An 18,813-nucleotide genomic window follows, 5' to 3' on the forward strand; every position below is an offset into this window, starting at 1 on the left:
TCTTTTCTCCATGCTAAACATACCCAGCTCCTTCAGCCGGTCCTCATAAGGCTTGGTTCCCAGCCCCCTGATCATCTTGGTTGCCCCCCATTGTATATATTCCAGCTTGTCAACATCCTCTGCAATACCGGCACCGTTTTCCTAGATGTAAAGCACTGGTTAAATGTGTGGCGCTTACTGTAACAACTTCATGATGAGTACCGGCACCTTTTTGCTGCTGCATCACACTTTGATTCATGTTAAGCATATGGTATCCCAAGACCCCTTTTCACATGTACTGCTAGTAAGCCAGGTGTCACCCATCTTATATTTGTGCAGCTTCTTCTTCCTGACTAAGTGCAGAATCTTACATTTGTCCCTTTTGAAATGCCCTTATTTTTAGCTTGTGCCCAGTTCTCCAATCTGTTAAAGTCACTTTGAATTCTGATTCTGTCTTCTGTGACATTAGCTACCTCTCCCAGTTAGGTGTCATCTGCAAATTGGATGCCCTCAATTCCTTCATCCTAGTTGTTTATAAAGATGTCTGATGGAGCAAGCTTGTTTTCTGCTGCTCCAGAGGGTATGACTCCAACCAATGGATTCAAATGACAGGATTCTGAAGAAATATTAGGAAGAACCTTTTGATGTAAGAGCTGTTTGACAATGGAAAGGACTACTCTGGAAGGTGGTGGGCTCTTCTTCATTTGAAGTCTTTAAACATAGGTTGGGTAGTCGTCTGTCAGGGATTATTTAGCTGTGGTTCCTGCATTGCAGTGGGCTGGACTAGATGACCCTTGGGTCCTCCTTCCAACTCTGCAGTTCTATGATTCTACATTATGCCCCTCAGGTGACCAAGTCCAATCCAGCTCTCTCAATCCCAACATGGACTCTTGAGGATAGCCAGAACCTCATGAGTGAAGGAGATATAATTTTCTTCGTGTAGAAGAAATCAAGGTAGGCTTCTGATAGAACCTCTTACACATCACTACACGTTAAGAGACAAACTTAGGGTTCGTTCCTTTGACCCTCTGAGTCAATTCTGTTTTGACTGCACTGTCATGCCACCTTTTCTTTCTCTCTCTCTCTCTCTCTCTCTCTCTCTCTCTCTCTCTCTCTCTTTTTCAGAAGTGACACTAGTGTTTAACTAGTGGATTGCAATATCCCCCCAGACATGGCCATTTATATTTTCTGTTTTGGTTTTGACTTGTATTTTTACCCCAACTCTTGTTTCAATGACACTCTAAAAGCTCTAGTTACTGGTCAATTTTTTTACAAAATTCACCTGCAGCTTGAAAGCCAAGTGAAAAGAGAAGGGGAGATGTGTAACAACAACAAAATTATGTACAGAACGTTCATGATTCTTTGAGGCTCTGAAATAGCTACTCGCCTGCAGCGAGTAAGAATTGCCCCCAGGCAGCAAAGCAAGGAAGAGAGTTGGTTCTATTTACCTTGTATGTTAAGCCCATCAGTATATTGAACTTGACAAACATTGGCATATGGACTGACTTGCATATTTACTGGTGCAAAAGTGAGAGAAAAGGAGAATTCCTAGGTGCCAAGATCCAAGTTTGAGGCCCATACTCTTTGTTGAGAGAACCCCAGCATAGTTTTAAAGTCTCAAAATATGTAGTAAAGGATGGAAATATTGGTTGTTAAACTTTTACAATATGCCCTTCCAAGCGAGGTGTTCATTGTGAGTTCCAGCACCTCTTTTTCTAGGATAATAGTACTGGGTACAACCCATTTAATCTAGTAAGTAAAAGCAAGAACAGGCTTTGTCCATCAAATGTTCCACAAAAAAGTTGCTGCATACCTGTTGCATAGAATCTAACAATGAGAAAACCATCTTTTCTCACCTGACTCTGGAGTGCTCCTAACATGTGCGCACTCAACTGCTTTGGCAGAATTGACACTGCTGAAGGTGCCACATAATACCAATTCCACATTCATTACAACTCAGTGAATTAGTGTGGCAGCACCTGCACTTTGGAACTCCCTGCCTATTGAGATCATGCAGGTGCCTTCACTGTACTCTTTTCAGCACCAGCTAAAAACATCCCTGTTTAGGGAAGCCTAGCCTAGCCAGATGCTTAGAATGTTGAGGTGATTTTCATCTGTTTTAGTATTTTAACTTTTGTATGGGTGTGATGTTTTTATTGATTTTTCTGTTTTATCTTTTGTAGAGCAGTCTGAGGCTTTTTTTAAAAAACAATCAAGCAGTGTATAAATCTTATGAAATAAACAAATAACTAGCTTCTGGGGTGAGGATGTACAGTACCCAGATCAGCTTTCCCCAAAATTAAGAACAGAAGAACTTGGCTGCTGGATCAGAACAAAGACCCGTATGTCATCCCAAACAGGTGCCCCAATTGTAAACCCACAAGCAGGACCTGAGCACAAGAGCAATCTCCCCTGCTTAGGTTTCCAGCAACTTTTATTCAGAAGCATTACCACCTCCAACCACGGAGGCAGAGCTATAGTCATCATGGCTATTAATCTTTGATAGCCATGTCTAATCCTTTTTTAAAGTCATCCAAATTGGTGGCCATCAATGTCTCCGGTGGGAGCAAGTTCCATAGTTTACCTATGTGCTGTGTGGAAAAAGTCTTTTCTTTTATCCTTCCTGAATCAGCTGCCCACAAGTTCTAGTGCTGTGAGAGAGGCTGAAAAATGTCTCTCTCTCTCTCTCTACTTGCTTGGAGGATGCTGGGAGCTGAATTGGTCCAGCAACGTCTGGGGACTGAAGGCTGAAGGACACTGCTCTGTTTTGAAGGGCTGTGAAGGGCTGTAAAGTTAACAGACCCTAAGAGGGGAGAGCAGGAGGGGCCTTTGTGGTTGACCATCAATGGTGAGCACCTGGCAGGCAGAGAGGCCACCTGGTCACAGCCTTCTCCATTAGGGTGAAATGCAGTCTATTTCAATTATAGCAATTATGTCTAAATCTGGACCTATGCATATAAAAGAGCAGATGTACAGTTTATGAATATATGTGCACCTCTTTTGCAGTGATGCATAAGTGAAAGTCCTTGATTCCAGCAAAGTTAATGCAGTACCAGAGCAATACACTCTTGAGTGGTCCCTGGTTATTAAAACTGTTGCTGTCACCCTCTGGATGATTTGTGGGCAGTGTGGGGTGGGTGTGGGTGGGGCATTGAGGCCAATTACTCAAATGCACTGCAAGCACCTCCAGGAAGGTCACAACCGATCACTTCTGGGGGGAGTGGGGGGCAGGAAACCCACACGCGTAAATTTTTGGGCTGAATCGGGAGACAAGTAAGCCCTGTAGTCAGGATTCCTGTAGTCTGCCTCCAGTAAGTACAGTACTATTGCCAACCGTCTTGTGGCTTCAACCAGGTGCAACGCTAAACAAAAACAAGTTGCAGTGATCTTGGGCGCTTGAATCCTCCCACCGCCTGGCACAGCTTGCAAAAATTTCAAAAGCTTTGTGTCCATTTTGTACCACTGACTGGTTGCTGCGATGCCTGAACATGGATAATCTGTGGTTAATCTTGATGATTTGTATGACTTCAAACTGTGGTTTACAAGGTTGGCTTCTTTTGACAAACCATAGTTAAGACTAACCACTGTTATGGTTAAGTTTGGGATGGCATGCTAAAGAGTGTTCAATTTAAAACAGAAAATTCCGATCTCCTCTTTGTGGCCATGCCAGGGGTGGGCAGACATGAACCTGTGTGTAAAGCCATCTTTTATCATGAAAATGATGTTGGAATCTGATACCCTAGTAGTATTCAGCCACCATTCCCCAGATCCACCCAGCACAGCCTGTCTCTGAACTGCCTAAGGAGCCATTGGTTTTGCAATCATAGCTTGGCAGCCTTACCAAACAACTTCAATTTCTTTTCTGACCCTGGAATAGAACACTTGAGTATTGAGTTCTTGACCCTTGTCTTTGAAGCTATGAATGCTTTCCCTTTGTGATCCAGCATTAAAACTAAGTCCTCAGGGATACAGACCCAACTGCAGCACCTTAGCTATTAGCAAAACCGTCACAGCCCCTTCTCCTCCTGATGGCTGTGTTAATCTGCTTGGGACTCCCTGGCTGTGACCAGACATATTTTGATCCTGTTAGACCTTCTTATATTACGTACTGATGGCAAGATTAAAAGGGATGGCAAATTCCCCTGATTTCAGATTCAGGTTTCTAGCCCCCATGGCCACAGAGAAATCAGCTCTGGAGGAGGAAAAATAACAAGTTATAAGGAACTGTGGCTGTGGCTTTGCACGCCACTTCGGGGTCCATGCATGGCTGTCTCTGCACCTCCACAAAGGGGGATAATCAGCAAAGAGGCATTTATCAGCAAAGCTGTGCGGGCCACTAATCTCTCAAGGCATTTGTGTAATCAGGCCTTTACATGGACGGTTGCAGAGAGGAGAATGAGAGCGAGGGAGAGCTCTCTGCTAATGCAACTCAAGCCCCTCCAACCCTCCTCCATCAGTGCCGTGGACAACTGGCCTACTTTGCAGCCTGAGGTCAAAGCAGCTTAATGAAGGAGCTTGCATTATCTCGTGCTCCCATAACCTTCCCTCCTTCCCCATGCCCCACTGATGTGGGAGCCAAGAAAAGCTCTCCATTAGCAATCAGCTTTGGGCCCCTTTCCAGCAAAAGTGTCCTTCAGCCGTCAAACTGTTCAGGCCCAAAGCCCCTTTCAAAGGGGCTTAGTGAAGGCAGCTTCTCAAGCGCTCAATGCAGGGATAAAAATTAAGGGTTCTAATTCTAGAAGGTAAGTACTGCTTGGATGAGAGGCGAGGCTGATGAGTGAGCATCACGTCGCAGCCTCCAAACTAGGGCTTGCGCAAGGTTGGTCGGAGCTGTGGCAGGGCATCTAATGGAGGGCTAGGCAATTCTTCCCAGCCTCAAGGGCCATGTTTCCTTCTAAGCAGCCTTCTGGGGGCCACAGACCAGGACTGGGCAGGCCAATAAGCAAAAGTTGCTGGAATGAGTGTCAATTTACTCACATGCCCCTCTCTATCCTCCATCCAGGCAAGAGGGAAACATTTTCAGAGTTCAGGGACACTGGGCTAGCGATTCTGAAGGTATTTGGTATGTTAACGGTGCATAGGTGGGATTTGAGCAGGGCTCTCCCACAGCCCTACCTAGAGATGCCACTGGGGATTGAACCTGGGACCAGTGGCAAACTTCGGGGCCTCAAATTTCAGCAGCATCCTGCTCAACACCAAAATTCAGCGCACACACCCAACCTCTCTCCATTCTACAACGCAGCTGCAGTACTTCCTGCAGTGCTCCTGATGCTCTGCATGCTGTGTGACTGAATCCGTTATGCCCCCCTCCCCAAAAAATCTGCCTCTTCTGGGGCTCTCTACATGCAAATGGTACACTCTACCACTGAGCTATCTCCTTCCCCTAGCCACAAAAAACAAGATTCTAGTCATTGTTCTGAAGAATCACGCAGCGCATAGTTCAACTATGGAGCTTGCTCCCACAAGAGGCACTGGTGGCCATCAACTTAGATGGTTTTAAAAGAGGGTTAGACGAAATTATGGAGGGGAGGGCAGCTGATGGCTGTTAGCTACGGTGGCTATATTCCACCTCCACAGTTGGAGACAGCAAAGTTTTCTGAATATGTTGCTGGAAACTTAAGGAGGGGAGGGTGGTGCTCTTGTGCTTGGATCCTGCTTGTCGGTTTCCCATAGGCATCTGGTTGGCCACTGTGAGGACAGGATGCTGGACTAGATGGACCATTGGCCTGATCCTGTGAGGGTCTTCTTATGTTCTTAAGTATTGATTGAATTAAGTAGGAACATCTGAAGCTGTCATATACTGAGTCAGACCATTCATCCATCAAGCTCAGTCCACACTGACTGGCAACAGCTTTCCAGGATTTCAGGAAAGGGACATTCCTAGCCCCATCTGAGGATGCAGAGGATGGACCCGGAGATCTTTTTCGTACAAAGCATGTGCTCCCCCACTGAAGTACAGCCCTTTCAAAAGAAAAGAAAAATCCTGGGGGTTTTTTCACCTTAAAAAATAAATAAATCCATCCATGTTTTCCTGTCTGTCCAGGTTAGCGCACAACCCCAGGCTAAGACTGTGGCGAGCCCAGTTCCTGGCTGCCCCTTAACAATGTTCCATTGTGATGCAACAGAAACACATCAGGATTTTGAAGCATATGCTGGCCGCGGTGGTGCTCAACCTCCAGATACTGCAATAATGTAATCATGGGCAGTTTATGCAGCATGAAATTGCCCGAATCTGTTTCAGGAAGAATCATCCATAGCAAAAGGGTTTGGTGGGGGGGGGGATGTTTGTGCAGCTCATGGGAAGAAAACAGGAGAGGGAGGACATCAGTCAGAGATAATTCTCCCCCTCCCCTCCCCCCCCCACACTCTTCCACAGAACACTACAACTCCCTATCACACAATACAATTGACTGTAAATATTTCACACACTTGTAAAATTAACTACAGAAATGGTGGCAGTCCCTGGCTTAGGTGGGTGTTGCTGTTGTTGTTGTTGTTTTAAAGAGAGGCTTGGACAAATGCACAGAGAGTAAGCTGGTCAGAAGCTGTTTGCTTCTTGGTTTGGAAACTTGAGTCCAGCACAGAATGCAGTGACGGATAGAATGAGAACGTGTGAACCTGCCAACTTCCCTTGATGCCAGTTGGATTCCGCCACTGCTGGTTTTAAGCTAGATCCCTATACTCTAAATACTGCCTTTCCACTTATTTATTTATTTGTTTCATAAAATGTATAACTGCTTGATTGTAAACAAAATAAAATGGGGGAGGGGGAGGAAATCTCAAAGCAGGTTACAGAAAGGATAAAACAAGAAAGGAAAATAATTTCGAAAGGGTGAGAATAACAACAGACTGAAAACGGATTGAAACCCACACCAACTTTCTAAGCATCTGGACATCTTTGTCTAAACAAAAATGTTTTTAGCCGGTGCTAAAAGGAATACAATGGAGCCAGTTGCCTGATATGAATAGGCAGGGAGTTTCAAAGTGCTGGTGCTGCCACACTACTTAAAAATGCAGGATAGGTATTATGCGGCACCTGTAAGAGCACCTGTTCTGCCAAATGAAATGGTCAAATGGGCATAAATGGGCACTTGACCAGGCAAATTGGTCCAAAGTTGTTAAGGGTTTTATATAATAATAACACACTGAACTTGGCCTGGTAGCAAAACAGCAGCCAGTGCAGATCTCTGAGCTCAGGTGTGACATGCTGACAATGTCTCAGTCCTGTCAGCAACCAGGCTGCAGAATTCTGCACCAACTCCATCTTTTGGATCAATGCAAGGGAAGCCCCACATAGAACACATGGAAGTAATCCAGTCTTGAAGTAACACATATGAAGAAGGAGAGCTGCTGCCAGTCAGTGTAGACAATTCTGAGCTAGATGGACCACTGGCCTGACTCTCGGTATAAGCAGCTTTCAATGTGGCTATGAAACTAGCTTAGTTTATGCAGGTAAAGTTCACGTCTGTTACCCTGCCTGCTTTTACATCTGGCACCTGGAAGGTTGCCTGTAATATCAGGCTGAAAAGGGGTTCCCTGCCACTGTTAGAAATAATACCCCAGTCCCAACCCTCCAACCATTTTTAGCCTGAGGGTAATGGTGGCAGACTGTATTGGGTTATAATACAGTATGTCACCAAATAGGGTTACCATCACCAGAGTGTTGCTTTAAAGTAAATGGAATTGTACTTGTATGGGCAACTTTGAAAGGCCTTTTAGGTCACGGCTGAAAATCCAGTGATCTGAGAACTCAGCTGTTCTGAAAGTAAACTTTCCTTTTGGTGCCTTTCCAGTCAAAATGTGCCCCTGCTTCGTTCAGTGTAATTAAATCAGGGGATGGACGCTTAATTAATGGTGAGTGGCAGACACAGGAGGTATTTTCTTGATTCTCCCACCAATTGGTCAAAGTTTAATTAAGCAAGAAAAGTACCAAAAGGAGGACATTTCACTTGGCTAATTTGAGAACCACAGCAGAAGGGGGTAAGGCGAACCAGTAAATGCACAGTTCGTTGTTGCTTAATCTTTAATAAAAAACTCTTTTGTTGCCCAGAAATGAAAGCCAGCTTGAAATGTCCATGTTCACCACTATATAGGGTTTGCCTATAAGACGCCGTGGTTCAAATGCAACACAGCAGGGCTTCCCTATCACTTGGCACACCACTCACAAATACCAGACCGTGGGCACCTGAAGGGAGGTCATGTGCCCCACAGCAAGTTTAGCGAGTTATAAAACACTGAATCATGAGGTAACACATGGCTAAGGGGAGATCTGCTGGCAATCCAAAAGGCAGAATACAATTCAGTAGTTCTTTGCGCAGAGGATAGTTTAAAAAAAATGGAATTCACTCCCACAGGAAGCAGTGGTGGCCACCAACTTGGATGGCTTTAAAAGAGGATTAGAAAAATGCATTGAGGAGAGGGCTGTGCTACTAGCTGCAATGGCTATGCTTACCGTATTTTTCGCTCCATAGGGCACACCGGACCATAGGGTGCACCTCGTTTTTAGAGGAGGAAACAAGGGAAAAAATATTTTTCTGGTTTTCATCCTCTAAAAGCCCTGTTTTTTTGAGGATCAGCTAAAAGTTTTGCTGCTTTTTTTGCAAAGGGAAAAGCCCTGGGTTTTTTGAGGTTCAACTAAAAGTTTTGCAGCTTTTTTGCAAATGGAAAAACCCTGTTTTTTTTCAAGGATCCGCTAAACGTTTTGCAGCTTTTTTTGCAAAGGGGGAAAAGCAAAGAGCAAAAGCCCTGTTTTTATGGGGTTCAACTCACATTTCTGCAGCTTCTAAAGGAAAGGGAGCCTTTTCTACAGTTTCCAGACAGATAATCTAATCAGCCAGTCACATGTCGCTGGGGAAACAAACAACCTCCCTCTGCAGCACATTCAACAATGGAGGCCTGGGCAAGGGGGCGGGGCTGAAAGGGAGCTGGGGACTCTTATCTCTCTCCCGATCTCTTGCTGATCAGCTGCTGAGTGGGGTCCTTTCAACACCCCCTTTTCTCTTTGTAAAATAAAAAGCATGATCCTCTTTTGGCCCCTGGGCAGTTCAGCTCCAGGGACCACCATTCATTCCATAAGACGCACAGATATTTCCCCTTACTTTTAAGGAGAAAAAGGTGAGTCTTGTGGAGCAAAAAATACGGCAATCTCCACGGGTTGCAGGCATGCTTCTGAAGACTAGATGCAGGAGACCCCAGGAGGGGAGAGGGCTCTTGTGCTCAAATCTTGCTTGCTGGTTTCCCACAGGCATTTGAGTGAACACTGTGAGAAGAGGAGACTGGACTAGAAGGGCCACTGGACTAATCCAGGAGGGATTGTTTTATATTCTTATGCCTGGTTTGCACATTACTTAAAACAACAACAACCACACAACAGTGTTGGGAAACCTCAGTCCCAGGGACCAAGTGCATCCCTGGAGACCTCTCGATCCAACCCTTGGGACTCCTGCCGGGCTTTACCTCTTCCTCATCCATTCCTTCTTTCCATAGGCCACGCTCCATACTACCTATACTACCCTAACCCTTGCCTCTCTCCCAGCCTGGCTTGCAGCCCCCAGGAGGTTGCCCAGGAGAGAATGCAGCCCTCGGGCTGGAAGAAAGTTCCCTGGGTGATAGCTTAGAATGCGATAATTAATAGCCGCCATATCTGTAACATAACATTTCTGGTTTCAGTGTCAACCTCCCTATTAATCCTGACAGGAAGCCTCTTCAGAGTCCCTTTCACTGAACCACTCCAACATAATTAGCCAATTTAACGGGGGTTTTTAGTTTGCATCTCGGCTCTTTCATCTGATAAAGCGGCACCATCACTCTTCAAACTGGACTGTGAATGGGGGAGGCAGAGACAAAGCTGACGGAGGCTTGCCCCTGCCTCCTGCCCCAATGAAAACACACACACACACACTCGTTCTTATTAATCCCACACTGATTTCTCCCACCACAGGTCTTCCAGCGGCGTGAGGATGGCTCGGTGAATTTCTTCCGCGGGTGGGAAGCTTACAGGGATGGATTCGGGAAACTGACTGGAGAACACTGGCTCGGTATGTGCATCACAGCTTTGGGGAAGAAGCAGAGTGGTGGTTTTATTTTCATCCCACCTTTTGCACCAAGTTGCTCAATGTGGTGCACATGATTCTCCTCCTCCTTTTCATCCTTTTTCTTACAACAGCCCTATGAGGTAGGTTATAGGCTGAGAGGCAGTGACTGGCCCCACCCCGTGAGCTTCATGGCCAAGTGGGGGATTTGAACCCAGGTCTCCCAGGTCCTAGGTAAAGGTAAAGGTACCCCTGATCATTAGGTTCAGTCACGGACGACTCTGTGGTTGCAGCACTCATCTTGCTATATAGGCCGAGGGAGCCGGCGTGGCCAGCATGACTATGCTGCTTCTGGTGAACCAGGTAATGCCGCTTACCTTCCCGCCAGAGAGGTACCTATTTATCTACTTGCACTTGACGTGCTTTTGAACTGCTAGGTGGGCAGGAGCTGGGACCAAACAACGGGAGCTCACCCCGTTGCAGGGATTCGAACCGCCGACCTTCTGATCGGCAAGCCTTGGGCTCTGTGGTTTAGACCACAGCGCCACCCACGTCCCTACTCCCAGGTCCTTGTCCTCATTTAATCCCCACAATAACCCTGTGAGGTAGGTTAGGCAGAGAGGGAGTGACTGGCTCACTGAAGATGGTGGTCCTCATTGCCTCCTGTGGGAGGGAGTTCCATAGTTTAACTGTGTGCTGCATGGAGAAGGACTTTCTTTTATCTGTCCCAAACCTTCCATCATTCCGCTTCACTTGATACCCATGAGTTCCAGTGCTATGAGAAAGGAAGAAATGCCCACTCTCTCCAGGTCATGCATAATTTTACAAACTTCTATCATGTTGCCTCTTACTGCTTTTTTTCTCAAAACCAAAAAGTCCCAAATGCTGCAACCACCTGTTCACTTTGGAATTTCCCTGTTACGCCAGCCTTGACCCATTCCTAGATGAGCCGCACGCCAGCGAGCAGAAACCTCTGAATCAAAACTGTTAGGGTTTGCAAAGAAAGCTGCTGTTGGCTGCTGTGTCATGTTGTGGAGATGATTTCTACCTAAAGAGCCTGCAGCCTGCAAGTATAACTTAAAATACTGGTAATTAAAAAGAACACCAGGTGTGATGGAGGAGAGGTTTGAAAAAGGGAGATAAGGAGTCATCACTCACAGCAAATGACAACTTCCCCCTCTTAATTGAGAAATGATCAGCGGGACTCCTTCTCCCCACCCAGCACCCACCTCTGGAGAGGTGCTTTTGGCAAGTCCTAATTGATAGGCAGTGAAATCCCATCTCTCAAAGATTGAAGAAAATTTTAGAAGTTAGTATAAGATAGAAATATAAGATGTTAAGATTAATGTGATAAGATTAAGAAATAGTGATAGAGATAAGATGAGTTAAGGTTAAGATGAAGCATTATGGTGAAGGTTTATTAAAATAGTCAAGAAGTTACTAAAGTTAACTTAAACTGTACGCAGAAGAGGGAACGGGGGAAGTCCCCTAAATAAGATTAGAAATGAGGTTACAGTAAGTAGATTGATGTGTTTTCTTTTGTGTGTGTGTGTGTTATTTGATTGTTTTTGTATAATTTGTGATGTTTTTGTTGTTTGTTTTATGTTGTTTGTATGGAAAATGCAATAAAATTCTTATTAAAAAAAGAAAGAAATCCCATCTCTCAGCCTCTGAAGGCCCACACTAAAAGCTGCATTAAACAGAGGCTGAGAAGGTTTGGACTGAGAAGTGGGACTAAATTGTGGATAAGGGCCTTGTTGTGTTGGCTGGGCTCTTAATATCCCATGGCCTCTTCCACCCCCACCTCCAATTGGTGCATGACATGGAGAAAGTGGATAGTTTTTCTCCCTCTCTCATAACAGTGGAACTTGTGGACATGCAATGAAGCTGAGTGTTGGAAGATTCAGGACAGATCACAGAAAGGACTTCTTCACTTCCTCCCACTGGATGCAGTGATGACCACCAGCTTGTATGGATTTTAAAGAGTGGACAAATTCAGGGAGGAGAAGGCTATCAATAGCTACTAGTCATAATGGCTATGTCAGAGACAGGAATACCAGTTTCTGAATACCACTTGCTAGGGAACCACAGGAGGGGAATGTGCTGCTCTTTTGCTCGAATCCTGCTTGTGGGTTTCCCAATGGGGCACCTGGTTGTTTACTGTGAGAACAGGATGCTGGACTAGATGGGCCATTGGCCAGATCCAGCAGGGCTTTTCTTATGTTCGTACATCCTTAGAATCATAGAATTGTATAGTTGGAAGGGACTCTGAGAGTCATCCAGTCCAACCCGCTGCAATGCAGGAATCTCCACTAAAGCATCCATGACAGGTGACCATCCAACCTCTGCTTAAAAACCTCCAATGAAGTACAGTCCACCACTTTCTGAGGAAGTTGGTTCCACAGTCGAACAGCTCTTACCATCAGAAAGTTCTTTCTGGCGTTGTGTCAGAATCTCCTTACTTGTAACTTAAGGGTAACTACCCAGTGCAGAATCTTGAATCTCCAGTAACTGTACATCACACATTTTAAAAGGTAAAGGTAAAGGACACCTGGGGTTGCGGTGCTCATCTCGCTTTACAGGCCGAGGGAGTCAGTGTTTGCCCACAGACAGTTTTTCCGGGTCATGTGGCCAGCATGACTAAGCCACTTCTGGCGAAACCAGAGCAGCACACGGAAACGCCATTTACCTTCCCGCCAGAGCAGTAACTATTGATCTACGTGAAAAAGCAATGCCCCACTGTGAAATGCTGGCTCCATTTCTAAGTACTCTGTATTGGGAGCTAAAGTTAGCAAGGAAAATACAAGAAAATAAAATAGAAGAATTATACAAGAGTACTAAAGTAGTAAACTAGAAGAGACAGACTGACAACCTAGGATGAAGACAAGTGGAAGCCGTAAGGGAAGGGGAAGTAACAGATAGTAGAAATAGACAAGTATGGACAGAAGTAAGGAAGAAAGAAGTATTACTAAAGGTTAATAGAATTGATTTATATGAAATATAGAATTGGATGTTATGTTTTGCTTTGTATTATTTGCAACTGAATTATTGGAATATAGGAAGGCATTAATTGAATGCATTTTGTGGTTTTTTTAAGGAAGAATTCAACATGTAATTTTTTAACATTGTTATTCTTTGGTTATTGTTTGTTTCTTTTTTTATTCCATGTTCTTTTTTCTTTTGTATAGATGTAATAAAGTAAATTTAAAAAAAACCTATTGATCTACGTGCACTTCGACGTGTTTTTGAACTGCTAGGTTGGCAGGAGCTGGGACTGAGCAATGGGAGCTCACCCCGTCGCGGGGATTCGAACCGCTGACCTTCTGATTGGCAAGCCCTAGGCCCAGTGGTTTAGACCACAGCGCAACCCGCGTCCAATCACAAATTTAGGCAGGTCTGATTTTTTATAGTTTTGGTAGCCTTTAGAAAGCTGCTTTCTGAAAAGGCTGAACCATCTAAGAAGAACGTAGCAAATTATGTATTTCATAAAATGCATATACAGTGGTACCTCTGGATACACACACATCTGGTTGCATATCCTTCAGGATGCGAACGCGGCAAACCCAGAAGTATTTTTCCAGCTAGTGCCCTGCACACATATGCAGAAGCGGTCCCTCCGGTTGTGGAAACCTCAGGATCCAACCGGAGCTCCAAAACAGATCCTGTCTGCAACCAGAGGCAACACTGTACTGCTTGATTGCAAAAAACCAAAAACCAATGATATCAAACTCTCAAAATGGTATACAAAGAAATAAAACAATGAAATTGCCAGTAAAAAAAGTACAAAACAGCTATTTAAAAGTCTTCAAAATACAATTAAAATCAATAAGTTTAAACCGAGATTAAAACATGTCAGCATTCTACATGTCTGGATAGGCTTGCTTAAACAAAAAAATGTTTATAGCCAGTGCTGAAAAGAGTGCAGCAAAGGCACCTGTCTGATGTCAATAGGCATGGAGTTCCAAAGTTTGTGTTTCCTCGTTTATAAAATGCAGTGTCTGACAAACAGTAATGTATGTATTGAAGGACACATCTATGTCCCACATATAAACTGATTTGAAACTCATTTAATAGGGTTGAAGAGGATCCATGCCTTGACCACGCAAGCCAGCTATGAGCTGCGCATTGACCTAGAGGACTTTGATAATGGCACAGCTTATGCACATTATGGAACATTTTCGGTGGGTTTGTTCTCTGTCGACCCTGAGGAAGATGGCTATCCAGTTACTATTGCTGACTATTCTGGGACAGCAGGTAAGTGCCTGGTGCCTAGGGCAGAGGGGATATGTGTGAGAGGGGAAACAGATACGTATGTGCAGTGGATATTTGTGCACTGAGGATGTTTGTGTGTGAATAGCTGTGGAGGTTTGGGATATATACCTCTTTGTGGATCACCAGGAAAGAAGGAAGGGAGGAAGGAAGGCCATTTGCTCTGTGCTCAAAATACCATGCATTATATCCAGAACAGCACCGGTGCTAACAGCATTGGAGCAATCAGGCCTGTCAGAACGGCAAATTTCCACTTCAAAACAGCTGCTCAGAATTGAAACTTCAGGTCAGAAATTGACATTTCACCCTGACAGAAAGAACATTTAGGTCGGAACGTCCAATTTGCAAGGAAGAATTTAGATCTCAGCTGTCAGGGACTAACTCAGAAAGCAAATATTTTTAGTTTTATTGACGTAAAACAAAACAAAACAAAATATTATTTCAACTGAATTGCAAAACCCTTTCTAAAATGTAGAACTACAGTTCTGTTCATTCGTTTAGCCTCACCAAAACCTGCACCTTTAGTTTTTCAGCCTTCCATTACTTTGTCCCAGAATGTTGACATTAATACCCCTAGCGCAGATCTGGCGCCACCTTTTAGCTGGAGGCAGTAATGCTTCTGAATACCAGTTGCTGGAAACCTCAGGAAAGGAGAGTGTGCTTGTGCCAGAATCCTGCTTGTGAGTTTCCTACAGGCATCTGGTTGGCCACTGTGAGGACAGGATGCTGGACTAGATGGGCCATTGGCCTCCTTCAGCAAACTCTTCTTATGTTCTTACGGACCTGCTCAGAGCTTTTGGAGCAAATTTCAACAGGCTGTCTGTGGAATTGGGGTGGCAGATTTCCCTGTCCACCAAGTTGCCCTTTCCAAAGACCTCCCCCCACCTTGACAAATGACTCTTTCCCCCTGCAGGTGACTCGTTCCTGAAGCACAACGGCATGAAGTTCACCACCAAAGACTTGGACAACGACCACTCAGAGAACAACTGTGCCTCCTTCTACCATGGGGCCTGGTGGTACCGCAATTGCCACACCTCTAACCTGAACGGGCAGTACCTGAAGGGCCACCACAGCTCCTACGCCGATGGCATCGAGTGGTCCTCGTGGACAGGCTGGCAGTACTCCCTCAAGTTCACCGAGATGAAGATCCGGCCTGTTAGAGATGAGAATTAGCTAAGTCCCCTTCCCACATCACCCTACTTGTTCTGTATCCCCACCCCACCCACACCCACACCCCCAGTCCCCCGTAGCTCAGTGTTGTTTTTTGTCTGAGTCTGGGGCAGCAGGACCCAAAAGAGCCCCCTTCCCACCAACCAATGTTTTAATACTTCAAGAGTTCCCCGTGATGTGCACAGCCGGTTCCTGGAAGCAAAGGCACCAGCTCTACCTCTTCCAAAGCAAGGGTTGTCTTAAGTCCACAAGTCTCCCATATAAACACAAGCAAGAAGGATTTCCCAGCTGCACAATGGAAGCCATCTTACTCACCCCACCCCCCACCCCGACGACCGTGACGGCTACTTATTACTCTTATTCTTATTATGAAAAAAAGAGAGATGCTTTGATAGCCAAAGAACCTGGCCCCTAGAATGTGTGAATCTCTTAGTGGTCCAAGCATATCCAGCATCCCACCCCATAGTAGAGATGTAATCGTGCTATTTATAACAACAGCCTGATCTTTAGGCAAGGTGAGCTCACATGCACGGCCAGGATGAGGGAGATGAAATAGACCCACGGCAAGGAAGGAAGGCTTTGTGCCAGTGCAGAGAATGACTGGCAGTGATTCAAAGCAAAGCCAAAGGAAAATATTGTTGTTCTGTCAGGAAATCATACGTCATGGACTGCACTGAAAAGGACTCCTGGATCATAGAATCATAGAGTTGGAGGGACTCAAAGAGTACCGTAATCTACTCTAGTCCTCTGCAAAGCAGGAATCACAACTCAAGAATCCCTGACATATCCAACCTCTGTTCATTTGGTGTGAGCTTGCCTCGCTGTCACAACCAGGGACGTCAAGAGAATTTTGAAGGAAACAGGAGCAGGAATTGGTGAAACAGTTTGCTTATTCGCCTTCTTGTCTGGAACAGAAATCATCCCAGTGATTATTATCAGTATTTTCCTTTGTTGTTGCTTCCAGTCTGCCGATGATCTGTAACCGATTATGCTACACACACACACACACACACCCGATCTGCACTGCATTTCCTTTGCATTAAATAAATGCGGTGGGATAATGTAATGACAGCATATGTCACCTGCGTAATTTATTGTGTAAAGTTACATTATTTCATCACAGCAGACGAGATGAGTAGTTTTGGTGGAAGACAAAAAGGAGCGGAATGGAAACGGTGTTACATGTGACAGCTACAGGGCAGAACCAAAAGGGATATCTTCTCACACCTCTAGTCACAACACTTTCTTTGTGTTGCTGCATGAAGACTGGAGGGTGCCCCACTGTTCTTATGGACAGAAGGACAAACTAAGCACCAGGGTGAAGGATGGAATCAACACCTCAGGAGTAATGATTTGCACCAGGACATGCAAACCAAGAATGGCCAGCCTTCGGGCATAGCTGGACTCCTCTATCTTCTCTCAGCCTAACTAATTCAAAGCCACAGGAATCAGCCACATTTGTTTGCGAATCCTTTTGAAGCTGGGAGTGACAGAGGTAACAAGGCAACCACAGGCCCTGATCCAAAAGATTCTGAGCAGGAAAACACACTGGAGGTTTAGAGAAAGAGCCACAAGCAAGGAGGTGGCTGTATTTTCAATGGGGGCAGAGCTCAGCGGTAAAGCAGAAGATGCAGAAGATCCCAGGTTCAATCCCTAGCATCTCTCTCCAAGTAGGGCAGGGACCCACTGTCTGAAACCCTGGAAAACTAAACAATACTGAGCTAGATGGACTAATGGTCTGTCTCAGCATAATAAGGCAGCTTCCTATGTTCATCAAGAGCATCCACAACTCAGTGCCAGAGTACCTGCTTTTTTCCAGTCGGAGTTGTGTCAAAGCAGAGTTCTGGCACTTCTCAGGTGGGTGCCATTGTGGGCTGGCGATCCTCCCACCTGCTTCTTGCCTTTATGTACTTCTGAGAAGCCCAAAGCAAACATTTCAAGTCAAAATGGAAACTGGTCAGCATGTGTGAGTCTACATTTTTTTTTAGAACTATGACTCCACCTAGCTCCTAGCCATGATTGGTCAAGCTATGGGGTGGGGCCAATTCATATTCCATTTTCTTCGATCAGTCTCTGGTGTAGCAGCGGCAGGCTTTAAGCTTTCCAGCAAGGCCTCTACACATGTGTGTTTCTGCAAGGGCCTTTCCAAGCTGCCATAGCTACCTGCCTGAATCTAATAGAACAAGGGAAGCAGGGGTGCATTTATCTGACTTGCACCAGAACCAGGGTTGACCTCCAAACCGGTTAGGGAGACAGCTTGCAGTAGTTTTTAGCACCTCCGTGGGTTTGTTGTCAAACCAGCAATTGTTCAGGGTTGCCCTGAGTTGCCCAACAACTTACTGTAACAACTTTGTGGTGAGTTCCAGCACCTATTTTTCTTGTAGGTGGGGTGGGGGGAGCACAGAGAAGGCCCGAGGTTCAATATCTGGCACCCCCAGACAGGGCTGGGTTGACTCCCTATTTGAAACCCTGGAGAACCTCTGCTAGTTAGTTTTGACTGTACTAGGCTAGATGGACCAACCGTCGGACTTTGTATAAGGTAGCATCCTGTGTTCCTATGGAGGAATTTGCCCTTGTGTCTCAGTTCTGCAGAAAGCAAAAAGGGCAGGCACCTCTGAAGAATCACAATGCCTTCAGATGAGGGAGCAGGCTGTGATGTAATAAAGGCAGAATTAATGCATGCCCCAAAATCCAGCAAATCCTGAGCACTCAGTGCTTCCCTGCACGCACGCACGCATGCACGCACGCAAGCAAATGAGGCTCACATTTCACATGGTGACTATCAAATTCTCTGTGGTCCATGTATCTAGAAAAAAAAAGTTTTAAATGGGGAAAGCTCAGCCTAGTCATAGAGCATCTTCTTGAGATGCAGAAGGTCCCAGATTCAGCCCCTGCCATTTCCAGGTAGATCTGGGAGACCTCCTGCCTGTACCCCCTGGAGAACCACGTTCAATCAGGGTAGATAATACCAAACTAGGTGGGCCAATGATCTGACACAATATAGGGCAGCTTCCTATGCTCCTATTTAACCATGAGGTTAAAAAAGACCGTGAGGTTTTTTCAGAACCATGAGGACCAGGATCTTGACAAATGTAGGGCTCTAGCTTAGTAGTAGAGCATCTGAGTGTCATGCAAAAGGTCCCAGGTTCAATCCTTAATGGCATCTTCAGGTAGGGCTTGAAGAGACTCTTTCCTGAAACCCCTTGAGAGCTGCTGCCAGCCAGTGTAGACAATACTGAGCTAGGTGGACCAATGACTTCGTATAAGGCAGCTTCCTTTGTTCCTCAAAGCCTCCCCAAAGACCATTCGACTTGGCTCTTGATAATCAATAACTGCACTGCCACCCGATTGCAGAATCTGGGAT

General features: G+C 45.4%; 1 protein-coding gene across 1 annotated transcript in view; it reads left to right on the forward strand.

Annotated features, from left to right (window-relative positions):
• FIBCD1 (fibrinogen C domain containing 1) overlaps nt 1-15,768 on the forward strand; it is a 39,158-nt gene extending 23,390 nt beyond the window's left edge. Inside the window, exons 4-6 of the mRNA XM_033138001.1 lie at nt 9,920-10,016; nt 14,085-14,264; nt 15,193-15,768. Of these exons, the coding sequence (XP_032993892.1) occupies nt 9,920-10,016; nt 14,085-14,264; nt 15,193-15,452 (537 nt within the window). The 3' untranslated portion in view covers nt 15,453-15,768. The remainder of the gene's footprint in view (nt 1-9,919; nt 10,017-14,084; nt 14,265-15,192) is intronic.
• Nucleotides 15,769-18,813: the final 3,045 nt, after the last annotated feature.

This window comes from Lacerta agilis, chromosome Z (assembly GCF_009819535.1).
Source record: "Lacerta agilis isolate rLacAgi1 chromosome Z, rLacAgi1.pri, whole genome shotgun sequence".
NCBI classification, from domain to species: domain Eukaryota; kingdom Metazoa; phylum Chordata; class Lepidosauria; order Squamata; family Lacertidae; genus Lacerta; species Lacerta agilis.